Source organism: Schistocerca gregaria, chromosome 2 (assembly GCF_023897955.1).
Source record: "Schistocerca gregaria isolate iqSchGreg1 chromosome 2, iqSchGreg1.2, whole genome shotgun sequence".
Taxonomy (NCBI): domain Eukaryota; kingdom Metazoa; phylum Arthropoda; class Insecta; order Orthoptera; family Acrididae; genus Schistocerca; species Schistocerca gregaria.
The window spans coordinates 319955388-319968062 of record NC_064921.1 but is presented as its reverse complement, the minus strand read 5'-3'; the positions used below and the strand labels follow the sequence as shown (position 1 = coordinate 319968062).

Here is a 12675-nt window from a genome sequence, read left to right as displayed (position 1 = left end):
TGGCAAAGGATAGTGCCACACTGGTGCCCACTGCCATACCTTAGATATGTTTAAAGGTGATTCCTTCAAAGGAGAAATAATTGTGGTTGAAGATATAGTTGGTGTTGGTGACTGGGAAGGAGGTTGTAGGTTTGTAATACCTCAGACAGTGCAAAAGGTACTGCTCAATAGCGGCAATGTCATGGGCATTAGAGATGGTTGTGTGGAGGTAGATGGCATCAATAGTGGTGAGCAGGGCAGCATGTCATAAAGCAACAGGAACTTGTTATCTTTCATATAAGATGGCAAGCATGCTGAAGGTGTTGGTCTATGAGAGCAGATTCTCTCAGTGGTGAGTGTGTTAACTAACAATGGGAAGTCCTGGGTGTTTGTGTGGACTTACAGAAGCATATAGAAGGTAGGTGTGTGGTAAATGGGGTCAGTACGGCAGAGTTTGTAGGTCGACGAATCTGACACATGGGGGAGTCCTTCTGCCAGATAATCCTTGCGGTTCAAAACAACATTGGTGGAGCCTTTGTCAGCAGGTAGGATAATAAGGCCGGGATCAGATGACCCAAGTAACAATGCAGAAACAGTATGTGGGACTGGTTTCTGGCTAGGGATAAGAAAACTTTTCAGTATTGGTGCAGATGGGAGGCAAGAGGATACATGGTGGAGGATAAAAATGCATGAAAATGCTTAAATAACATAGAAATAGATGTGAAAAAATTCGCAAAAAGGATGGAATGGATGACGTATGGGGACACGTGATGAAACATGAGGGAGTAGGCCAATTCGGAAAGGCAAAAAATGTACAAACATATGTGAAAACACGAGATTGAAGATGATGATAAATTTAAAAATTGTAATGTGGGTTGCAGGAACTTGCATGCTTTATCATCCACCATGCATCTCTGCTCCTTCCATTTGTACCAATACACCAAAGTTTCCTTATCCCTAGCCATAACCCAGTCCTACATGCCGTTCCTGTGTTGCTTGGGTCATGTAATCCCTTCAAATGGTGTGACCATTTAAGTACCTATCTCCAACCACAGTCCTTCCGTCTACAATGACCTCCATCCATTTAGATCCTCCCAGCCCTTAACCCTGCAAAACCATGCCAATCAGACCCAAACCACCTTGTAGTACCTGCTCCCCATCTGTATAATTCTCCTGCTGTGCAATCCCAAACTAATGTATCCCATCTCTCACACAACCTTTTGCCCTCCAGGAACTAGAGCAGCATGCACAACACCACCTCAAAAAACTCTCCAACCTGTTCACATCCTCCTCCCACCCTTGACTACCACTATCCACCACCTCAATGACAGCTTCCAAACCTCCCCACATCCCCTCATAGCTGACAAACCCTCCCTTGCAGACCTACTAACGTAAATCCACCCTTGAAACTTACCTCCCACCACAACACAAAATCCAGAACCTCACCGTAAAGAATCCAGAGCCTAAACAAACCTGAAACACAGTCAAATCTTTCCTCCAAAAGCCTTAGCCTTTCTGAAGTCCTCAGCTTTTGCCCCACTCCCAAACTCTATCATGCTGGACTTGTTAAAGACCTTCTCTCCTACAGTGCAACACTTTTACACCACCAACCCTGCCAATCAGACTCAACCCAAGACCAATGCTGAACACTGTCTGACTCAGTTCACTCCTCCTTCCAACTGTGATCCAGCCCCAATCAATCCCTGTTAACTTCAAAGAATATCTTTACTTTGAACACTGTCTCATGATCATTTCACAAATCCCTCATCACACAAGCTAACCAATATCTGAAGAAAGAAGCGAAATCCACCACCTAAAATCTGATCTTGACCTTATTATATTACCTGCTGACAAAGGCTCCAGCACTGTTGTTTCGAACCACAAGGGTTACCTAGCAGGACTCCAGCAGCTGCCAGATTCCTCCATCTAAACTCTGACAAAATGACCCCATTCCAGAAATCCAGCAAGATCAAATCCTAAGGCCCATCTCAGAACCTCTCCCTAGGCACTCTCTCTCTCTCTCTCTCTCTCTCTCTCTCTCTTTCTCTTTCTGAGGATCTGTTCTCATAGACCAGCACTTTCAGCCTATCCTGCAACTTGCCCTCCTACATGAAAGATACCAACCATTTCCTCCACTGAGTCTCCACAGTTCATGTCCCTTAAGACATGGTGCTCTGGTCATCACTACTGATGCCACCTCCATTTACACTAATATCCATAATGCCCACAACTTAGCTGCAATTGAACACTACCTTTCCAAACGACCAATGGATTTCAAACCTAGTACTTTTTCCCTGTCAGCATCACTATGCTCTCCACCATAATTAATTCTTCTTCTAAGGCGTGACCTACAAAAAAAAATCTGGAGTTTGGCAATGGTCACCTGCACCGTACTGTTCTATGCTAACTTATCAAAGGGGGGTTTGGAGGAAATCTTCCTAAACACACAAATCCCAAACCTCTCACCTGGTTCAGATTAACTGATGAAATTTTTAGTATATGAATTGAGAGGTGAGAACTTTATATCCACATTCTTCCAGGACCTTCTGTCCCATTCGCCTCATCCAGTCCTCCTCAACCCAACAAGCCACCTTCATTAATGTTGACCTCCACCTCAAAGATGACTACATCATTATCTCCATTAATATCAAACCAACCGACCACCAACAATACCTCTACTTTGACAGCTTCCACCCTTTCCACACCAAAAAGTCACTTCCATACAGCCAAACCACCCATGGGCGTTTCTTCAGCAGTGACATGCAGACCATCTCGAATACACCAGTGGTCTCAATGAGGCCTTTACAGGCCGTAATTACCCTCCATATCTTGTGCAAAAACACACATCTCCTACGCTTTATCTCTCCAGTCACTCACATCCCGAAGTCCCACCATTCGGCCACAGAGAAGCACTTCCCTCATGACTCAGTACCACCCAGCACATAAGCAACTGAATCAAATCCTCTGCAAGGTTTTGACTATCTTCCTTCGCACCCTGAAATGAGGGGTGTCCAACCCAGTATCCTCCCCTAACTCCCACAGTGGTATTCTGCTGCCTACCAAACCTACACAATATTCTTGTCCATCCCTACCTAGCCCTTGCCACCCAGCTCCTTGCCTCATGAATTGTTTCCCTGTAATAGACCTCAATGCATGATCTGTCCCACACATTCTTCCACCACTAGTTATGCAGTTTGGGGTCACAAGCATCACCTATCCCATCAAATGCAGGGCTACCTGTGAAACCACTGATGTGATTTACAAGCCAAGCTTGTTTACAAGCTAAGCTGCAACCACTATGTTGCATTCTACATGGCCATGACAACCAACAAACTGTCTGACTGCAAGAATGGCCACCGACAAACTGTGGCCAAGAAACAACTGGACCACGCAATTGTTAAGCATGCTGCCCATCACGACGTTCTTCATTTTAATGAGTGCTTCACAGCCTGTGCTATCTGGATCCTAGTTACCAGGAACAGCTTTACTTTTCTCAATTGTGCAGATGGGAGCTCTCTTTGCAATTTATCCTACATTCCCGTAAACCCTCATGGCCTCAACCTTTGGTAGTCATTGTCCTTCACCAATCTATCCCTTCCCTGTTCCGGCTCTGCAAGCTTCTATTCTACGAGTGTACCCCCCCCCCCCCCCCCCTTCGTTTTAGTTCTCTCCCTTACCCCACCCTCTGTCTAACCTCCTGACTGCACCTAGCTGCTGTAACCACATCCTCCCTCCACCTTGTCCCTGGACACTGTCCCTCAGCCGTACATTGCTCTCCCTCTACCTCCCCAACCCAGCCTGCTCCTTACTCCCAACCACCAAGATCGTATCTTCTATCATGCACAGTTCCTTGCAGTCTGGTCTTGACAGCCAGAGGCAGTGGTCACTTCCTGATACATAAATCTATATTCAATGTTAACAAATTTCTCTTCTTCAGAAACGCTTTCCTTCCCATTGCCAGTCTACATTTTATATCCTCTCTACTTCGACCATCATCAGTTATTTTGCTCCTCAAATAGCAAAACTCCTTTACTACTTTAATTGTCTCATTTCCTAATCTGATTCCCTCAGCATTAACTGACTTTATTCGACTACATTCCATTATCCTCGTTTTGCTTTTGTTGACGTTCATCTTATATCCTCCTTTCAAGACACTGTCCATTCCGTTCAACTGCTCTTCCAGGTCCTTTGCTGTGTCTGACAGAATTACAATGTCCTCAGCGAACCTCAAAGTTTTTACTTCTTCTCCATGAATTTTAATACCTACTCCGAATTTTTCTTTTGTTTCCTTTACTGCTTGCTCAATATACAGATTGAATAACATCGAGGAGAGGCTACAACCCTGTCTCACTCCCTTCCCAATCACTGCTTCCCTTTCATGCCCCTTGAGTCATAACTGCCATCTGGTTTCTGTACCAATTGTACATAGCCTTTTGCTCCCTGTATTTTACCCCTGCCACCTTCAGAATATACACTAAAAGACAGTCATTCAATGCATTGACAAACAAAGATACTCACCAAGGGCACTTTGACAGCCCACAGTGTGCCGCCTAATTTACAATTGATTTGAAGTGCTATCTTCTGCACTATATTCCTCAACTTATCTCTCTTTGATAATGTTCTGGAATTTATTACCTAGAAAAATTAAAAAATGTATTTTGTTTAACTCAACCAAAAATAAGTTTAGATAGTAGATAAGAATTAATATATTGTCACATACCTGTGAAGCTACAGGCATTTCACTGCAACATATCCTTTTTATTGCAGAGTACCGATCATCTCTTGCTGTTGGACAAATAACAACAACTATCTGTACGTTAGGTCTTATGCTCTCACGAAGAGCACGGACATATGATTCCGTTCTATCATCACGAAGTTCAACCACAGAAGGCTGTGCTATCTGAATGCCCATCTGTGGACCCACTTTCTGCATCGTCTCCATAAAATCATTTCCAAATCGAGAATCTCGAGTTGTCCTCAAAAGAACCCAACTCATCAAGTCAATCTAAAAAAATAAAAATTTGCTATTATAAAGATATTTGTCGAATTATAAGTGGCACAATGTGTTTGAATTAATGTTATGTTGAGTTCTGGCTCGCTACCTGTTACCGGTACATGTCAGTACACTTTGTATTGACTCTCTTATGTTTACGATTCCTACCAACTGAAGTGATGTAACATATGTAGTACAATAGTAGCATGACAAAGTCATGCGTGTGTATGAACTGAAAAAGTAGTAGTGTAACAAGTGCGCTTTAACATGAAAAACTCAATGACAGTCTTTCAAATACCTTTGTTACTTCCATGTGTAATTTATGCCTCGGCTCCTGATTATCAGCACACACATATGCATAAAGTGGTATCACTGTTTAGCACAGAGCTAACACTCCCCCTACTACATCCTTCCTCAATGTGGCAACAAAGTTCTCTTTCCTTCTTTCTCTGCACCTCGCATTGCACTGAGGTCGAAGCTTGAATTAGCACAGACAACTTGTATTGATTTCTACTGACATCTACAGAGTGGCATCTGAGATCACTAAAACTTTTAAGTACAAGAAACTTTGCTTAAACAATACAGTGATTACCAAGAACTTAAGGCTTTCCAAATTTTAGAGTTTTCAGTCTTTCATTTCATTCATAGTAACGTAACAAGAGTATACATAATACATAAGCTGGACATATATCCAACATGGTAGCAACATCCATTGGCTGTGTCCTCATAACACTGACAAATCACCGAGCATGTGTTTGTTTACATTAGTGTTAAATGATGAATAGAGCCCATGCAAGTTTTAAAATGTTTCATCCTATTGATTGCAGATTGCAAGAAGCGAGTTGCAGTACTTATCATGTCTGAGATTGTGTTGGTTGTCCAATTTAACTGAAGTCACATTTCATGTTAAATTTCTTTAGTTACATTTTGGAAGAGCAAAGTTTTATCAAATCGACAGAAAACTATTCCAGTCAGAGCACATAAAACAAAAATATGTCTTTCTTTAAAAAGCTGACAGGAAAGTGGGGAAAAAGCTGCCTCAGTCCTAATTCTACCTTCCATCAAATAATATTCATGTTCTTTTAATAGAGAATATTCTGAATCTCTTTGCCAACTGCCTCCTCCTGTCTTTCTTTTCCACTGCCAATATCACCACCACCACCACCACCACCACCACCACCACCACATGTTGACAGTTTAAAATTTCTGAGGAGCAAGGGGGAAGGGATGCACACCTTATTTTTCCCCTATACCCACACATTTCTAATTTCAGTCCAAAATGCATCATCTCATACACCTAACAATATTAGTTGCAACTCACCCTATAGTGGAGTGTTGAGTCGCAGATGGGCATAAAGAAAAGACTGCCACAAAATGAACTCTTGGCCAACACGGCCTTTCTTGAAAACAGACAATGGACAAACCCACCCATGGGGTAGGGGAGATGAAGGGACGAGGTGTAATATAAGAGTAATATAAGATTACGGTGTAATATACGATTAACACAAAATCATTTGCCTTACAAATTTTTCTGGATATTTTGCTTACAGATCGCAATTAATAGAAAACGCCTAACCTATGATTCAAATCTTAAAAGAGTAAAAATGTTGGTATGGAAATATTTCATTGACTATGCGGTCTTTCCGGTTGCACATAATTTTTGACAGTCACTTTAAGTTCTCTTCAGTCATGTTAAGACCCTTTTTAGCCCGAGTTTTGTCACTGCAGTACTGTTTTGGGCATATTTGTATAGGCATGAGATGCTCATTACACTGGGACAATAAGTCAGCGATTAACTGGTGAAAGAAATGCTGATTAAAAATACAGGGTGTTTCAAAAATGACCGGTATATTTGAAATGGCAATAAAAACTAAACGAGCAGCAATAGAAATACACCGTTTGTTGCAATATGCTTGGGACAACAGTACATTTTCAGGCGGACAAACTTTCGAAATTACAGTAGCTACAATTTTCAACGACAGATGGCGCTGCAAGTGATGTGAAAGATATAGAAGACAACGCAGTCTGTGGGTGCGCCATTCTGTACGTTGTCTTTCTGCTGTAAGTGTGTGCTGTTCACAACGTGCAAGTGTGCTGTGGACAACATGGTTTATTCCTTAGAACACACGATTTTTCTGATGTTGGAATTCCACCGCCTAGACCACAGTGTTGTTGCAACAAGACGAAGTTTTCAACGGAGGTTTAATGTAACCAAAGGACCAAAAAGCGATACAATAAAGGATCTGTTTGAAAAATTTCAACGGACTGGGAACGTGATGGATAAACGTGCTGGAAAGGTAGGGCGACCGCGTACGGCAACCACAGAGGGCAACGCGCAGCTAGTGCAGCAGGTGATCCAACAGCGGCCTTGGGTTTCCGTTCGCCGTGTTGCAGCTGCGGTCCAAATGACGCCAACGTCCACGTATCGTCTCATGTGCCAGAGTTTACACCTCTATCCATACAAAATTCAAACGTGGCAACCCCTCAGCGCCGCTACCATTGCTGCACGAGAGACATTCGCTAACGATATAGTGCACAGGATTGATGACGGCGATATGCATGTGGGCAGCATTTGGTTTACTGACGAAGCTTATTTTTACCTGGACGGATTCGTCAATAAACAGAACTGGCGCATATGGGGAACCGAAAAGCCCCATGTTGCAGTCCCATCGTCCCTGCATCCTCAAAAAGTACTGGTCTGGGCCGCCATTTCTTCCAAAGGAATCATTGGCCCATTTTTCAGATCCGAAACAATTACTGCATCACGCTATCTGGACATTCTTCATGAATTTGTAGCGGTACAAACTGCCTTAGAAGACACTGTGAACACCTCGTGGTTTATGCAAGATGGTGGCCGGCCACATCGCATGGCCGACGTCTTTAATTTCCTGAATGAATATTTCGATGATCGTGTGATTGCTTTGGGCTATCCGAAACATGCAGGAGGCGGCGTGGATTGGCCTCCCTATTCGCCAGACATGAACCCCTGTGACTTCTTTCTGTGGGGACACTTGAAAGACCAGGTGTACCGCCAGAATCCAGAAACAATTGAACAGCTGAAGCAGTACATCTCATCTGCATGTGAAGCCATTCCGCCAGACACGTTGTCAAAGGTTTCGGGTAATTTCATTCAGAGACTATGCCATATTATTGCTACGCATGGTGGATATGTGGAAAATATCGTACTATAGAGTTTCCCAGACTGCAGCGCCATCTGTTGTTGACAATTGTAACTACCGTAATTTCGAAAGTTTGTCTGCCTGAAAATGTACTGTTGTCCCAAGCATATTGCAACAAACGGTGTATTTCTATCGCTGCTCATTTAGTTTGTATTGCCGTTTCAAATATACCGGTCATTTTTGAAACACCCTGTAGTTTGGTGTTCTCAGAACCCTTGCAACGATTCTAGAGCCCTTGTCATGTGTTCGCTAAGTGAAGAAAAAACTACATTATGTGTACATTTTACGTGCTTAAGTACAGTAACTTTGATCCTCTGGATCTCAGAAATGGTAATGACAAGGAAGAAAGGTTTGAAAGTTCCCACCAATCAATCTCAGAATATATGGTAAAAATTTCAACAATTTGCCAGGAATAGAAATCGTGGAAATTTTAGCCCTTATTTTCACTCCTACTGGAGCTTGGAGGTTATTAGAATTTTGCTGTTTGTGTACCACATTTGGTTTAAATCGATCCAGGAGTTTGAAGAGAGATCCAAGGTACACAAATCCATCTGTAGAACTATACACTTAGTATGGATGTCAGCAACACTTCACTTCATATAATGCTCCTTAAATTTAGCCATAAACACTTCTAGCACTTTTCAGAAACAGTAATCCTCAGGCTGACTAACGATCTGCCCATTTACACACATGTAGGCTGTGTTTTGTAAAGCACTTTTTTCCAGATCAATTACACTGAGAAAACTGAAGTGCACTTTCACATAACATACAGTTTGTAGACACTTAATACTCGTTGTTTATGGAGCAATTTCGTGAACATCAACAAGCATCACAATTTCTTTACTACAGTGCTTTCATTTCCATTCACTTGTTGTAGAATTTTCAGTAGATGCAATCTGTGTTCTAATTCTAAGTGTTGGAACAGTTTATGACAGTTCAGCCGCTAACTTTTAGGGATGATGATCTGAATTAAGATCTTCTGCCAGAACAGAAACATATGAATATTGAAAATATGATATGATGCATTCAGCACCAAATTAATATACCAACACACTATGCTAGATGCAGAGTATAGTACTTTTATATAACCAGTCAACTTAGGCTTTTAAAGACAGCTTCAAAACATACCTTCAAAACTTGAAAAAATATTGTGCAAGAAAGAATGTAGTCAGGCTGGGAAGCATATTAAAAAACTAAACCACTTACTTGTTTCCTTCTTGAGACTGATTTTTTTTCCAACCGAAGGCAAGAGATGGAGGTGGAGGGCAGAAACGAGGTGGTGGTTCAGTGAGGAAAATTGCTTGCATCTTAACTTTGTTGGGAAATGAAAGTGGGTATAACGTTACTAACCACTGAGCAGTACAGTGCCACCTAATTACATGATGAACTGAACAACTGAAGTACAACCTGTGCAGCTTACAAGAAGGAAACAATGTCCAGAAATGTTTGAAAGTGCCATAAAAAGCTCAATAACTGCTGGTAATATGCCTAAGACACTGTATTGTGTATCTAATGTCATCCCAATATGATGGAGATGTAGTTAAGGTACGAGAAGTTTTGAACGTTGACAGCTGATTAAGTGTTCATTTGATAGCTTAGCGAAAGCGGATGCAACACAGCACTTTGTTTTCTGGTGTTGGGCTCATACACGAAAATCCAAACTGCCAGTTAGCTCTCTGTCCAAACAATGTGGATTGGTCTTAAAATATTAAAACTCTTCACATCAAATCACTAGATGTTTCTTCCACTTGTCTCAAAAAGCACTTTCAATAAAAAGTTGGCACCCAGACTAGAACAACGATCTCATCAGAAGCAAAGAATGCTTTCTTTCTTACGAGTTATGATAACCGTCTATCTATAGGATATCCCACTAAGCCAGTATGCCTCACACACCAGATAATCATCTCTAGTCGAATTGCTTGTGAAGTAGCAGCACTGTCTTGAAAGTTGGCTGTGCTGCATTTTATTAGAAAGTTGAGGGCAATTGTGTGTTCCTGCCTCGGGTATTGTGAGAAGCTCATAGTGTTAGGTTGTTACAGAAGTGGGCAGTTTGCTTAGAACAGTGAACTGATATTGTATATTGTTACAAAAAGACAGGCTCCGTTAAAAGCTGTAAAGAAATGCTCCAAGTGAAGTATCCTGGTATGAAACTCCCCAGAATCAGCACTATTCAAGTTCTGTACAAGAAATGGAGGTCTGTAGGATCCGTTCAGAATGTGTAGAGGAATATGTGACAGAAAGTGAGGACCCTTGGAACTATAGACAGAATTCGCGTGGCATTACAAGAAATCTCCACAGGTCTGTAAAGGAGGTTATCCTAGGAGGCTGGTGTATCTCGTACATCGTGTTCTAAAATAAACAAAGCTAGAAGTCTGTTGCATGAGTGTGGTGCAAGAGTTGAAATTTGAGGGTCAGAAAAAGAAAGCATTCATAATTGTAACTGGCTGTTAACATCATTTACTAAGGGTTACTTCTCACTCTTTCTATGCACAATTAACAGATGCAGAGAAGCAGCATGCAGTAGTCCAACAAGATGGAGCAACTACTCACACATCCAATGACAATTATCAGGGTATAAGATTTCTCAAATGTTTTCTGGCTGGTGTTTTTGAAAATGAGTCATTTTGTTCATTACAGGGGCGATCTTGTGCCAGTTTTGAATATAAGTGAAGAAGCTCCATTAGCAGAAGATGTCTTCATTAATTTATCTGGAAAAATTTGTACAGAGGTTAAAAGTTTAATTGTTTTGTGGGAAGATTTGGTGAGTCACAGGTCTTGTATGTATGTTTTGTTATTTTTGCCTAAGGTGTTCTGCATGAGCTTTGTGCCATCCCAGGAACAATAAAGTGGTGAATGGCGTTGTGAGAGGCGGAGTGATCACTGGTAGCAAAGAATCTTCTGATTGAAAGATGAAGTCACGGAATACGAACTATAATATACTGATGCATACATTCTAGTTTTTCGCTTTGGGGATTTGCAGTTTTGTTCAAGATGAAATGTACCTACCTGATTAACTTCAGACAATGCTTGTAATCAAAGGCACAATGAAAGCCTTAATACCAATCAAAATTGATGAGTTCTGGTTTTGACTTAAGTAGAAATCGTCGACAGGCATAAGAACAGTTCATTAATGAGCTGCATGTTCACAGACTGCTGAAGACCACCAATAACGTAATTTATACACTAACTGAACACTCACAAAGTATGGGCCACATCACCAATGTGTTACCTGAAAGCAGACTTGTCGGTAGAGACCTCTGGTCTCCCCAAAATCCACAGATTTAATGTACTGTGATTTTTTTTTTTTTTTTAATAGGGCACACAAAAAAGCAAAGTGTACGCTGACAATCCTTGCATAAGAGATGATCTTAAATGGAACATTACTAGAGAATTTAACATCATCATGCCTGTAGAATTACACAATGTTACTGGTAGTGTCATCTGAAAAAGTCAGCAATGTCTGGATGCCTGTAGCTACTGCTTCTAGCACCTCTCGTATAGGGTAAGTACACTTCTTTTAAATATAACTATCATCTATTCTTTTTTAGTTAGTTCACTATTACTTCAATCTCGGGCATGAGGCATACCAGTTTTATGTGAGAGACCTTATACATTCCCATTGTTTCGTCCATGAAGTTTGATACACACTTTTCCACTTCCAACTAAAAGTTAAAGCAACAAATCTCTTATAAAATACATTTTATCTATAATGAGACATGCTTATACATATACTTACCAGATACGTGACACACAAAATAATGGCTAACTCAGATTTAATTTTTGTACAGGGTGCGTCAAAAAAATGTGTACACACTTTGAACTATCATAGACAATTTATTTCCCATTCTACAAAGTTAAATATCTGTGATAAAGTAATGTTATGTTTCTTCAACAGGTGACAGCAGTGGCAAGGAAGTAACTGCAACATGGTGGACGCGCGTTTGAGCTATGAAGCGCAGAAGCAGATAATTAAGTGGTACTGGAAGTTTGAGAATGTTGCTGCGGTTCGAAGACACTGGAGAAGTGAGTATGGTACAGAACCACCTTCAAGGTTAACAATTACACGTCTATGAGACAAATTCAAAATTCGTGGAACAGTGTGTGATGTGCATAAAGGTCGATCAGGGCGACCTCCTACAGCTGATGATTCCACAACTGCGGTCTTGGAACTGTTTCAGCGTTCGCCTCAAAAATCTTCAAGGCAAAAGGCACATGAGAGTAATTTAAGTGCTAGTAGTGTGCTATGCCTTCTGAAGAAAGGAAAGTTTCGTGTGTAAATTCCAAGGCTGGTGCAACAGCTAAGTGACGACGATCCAGATCGAAGGTTAGAATTTTGTGAATGGGTTCGGGAGATGGTGAGACGTGAACCAGGATTTATGGGTAGCATAATTTGGTCGGATGAAGCCCAATTCAAACTCAATGGAACTGTCAATAGGCACAATTGTGGGTACTGGGCTGAAGATAATCCTCACATTACAGTTGAAAAGGCTGTGAATTTGCCTGGTGTAAATGTGTGGAGTGGTT

General features: G+C 41.3%; 1 protein-coding gene across 2 annotated transcripts in view; it reads right to left on the bottom strand.

Moving 5' to 3' along the window:
- The window catches only part of LOC126336956 (piwi-like protein Ago3), a 221814-nt gene that overhangs the window by 61869 nt on the left and 147270 nt on the right, over positions 1–12675 (bottom strand). For both annotated transcript variants that reach the window (XM_050001156.1, XM_050001157.1), the window contains 2 exons: positions 4700–4984; positions 4498–4614 (listed from right to left, as the gene is read on the bottom strand). In XM_050001156.1, the coding sequence (XP_049857113.1) occupies positions 4498–4614; positions 4700–4984 (402 nt within the window). The remainder of the gene's footprint in view (positions 1–4497; positions 4615–4699; positions 4985–12675) is intronic.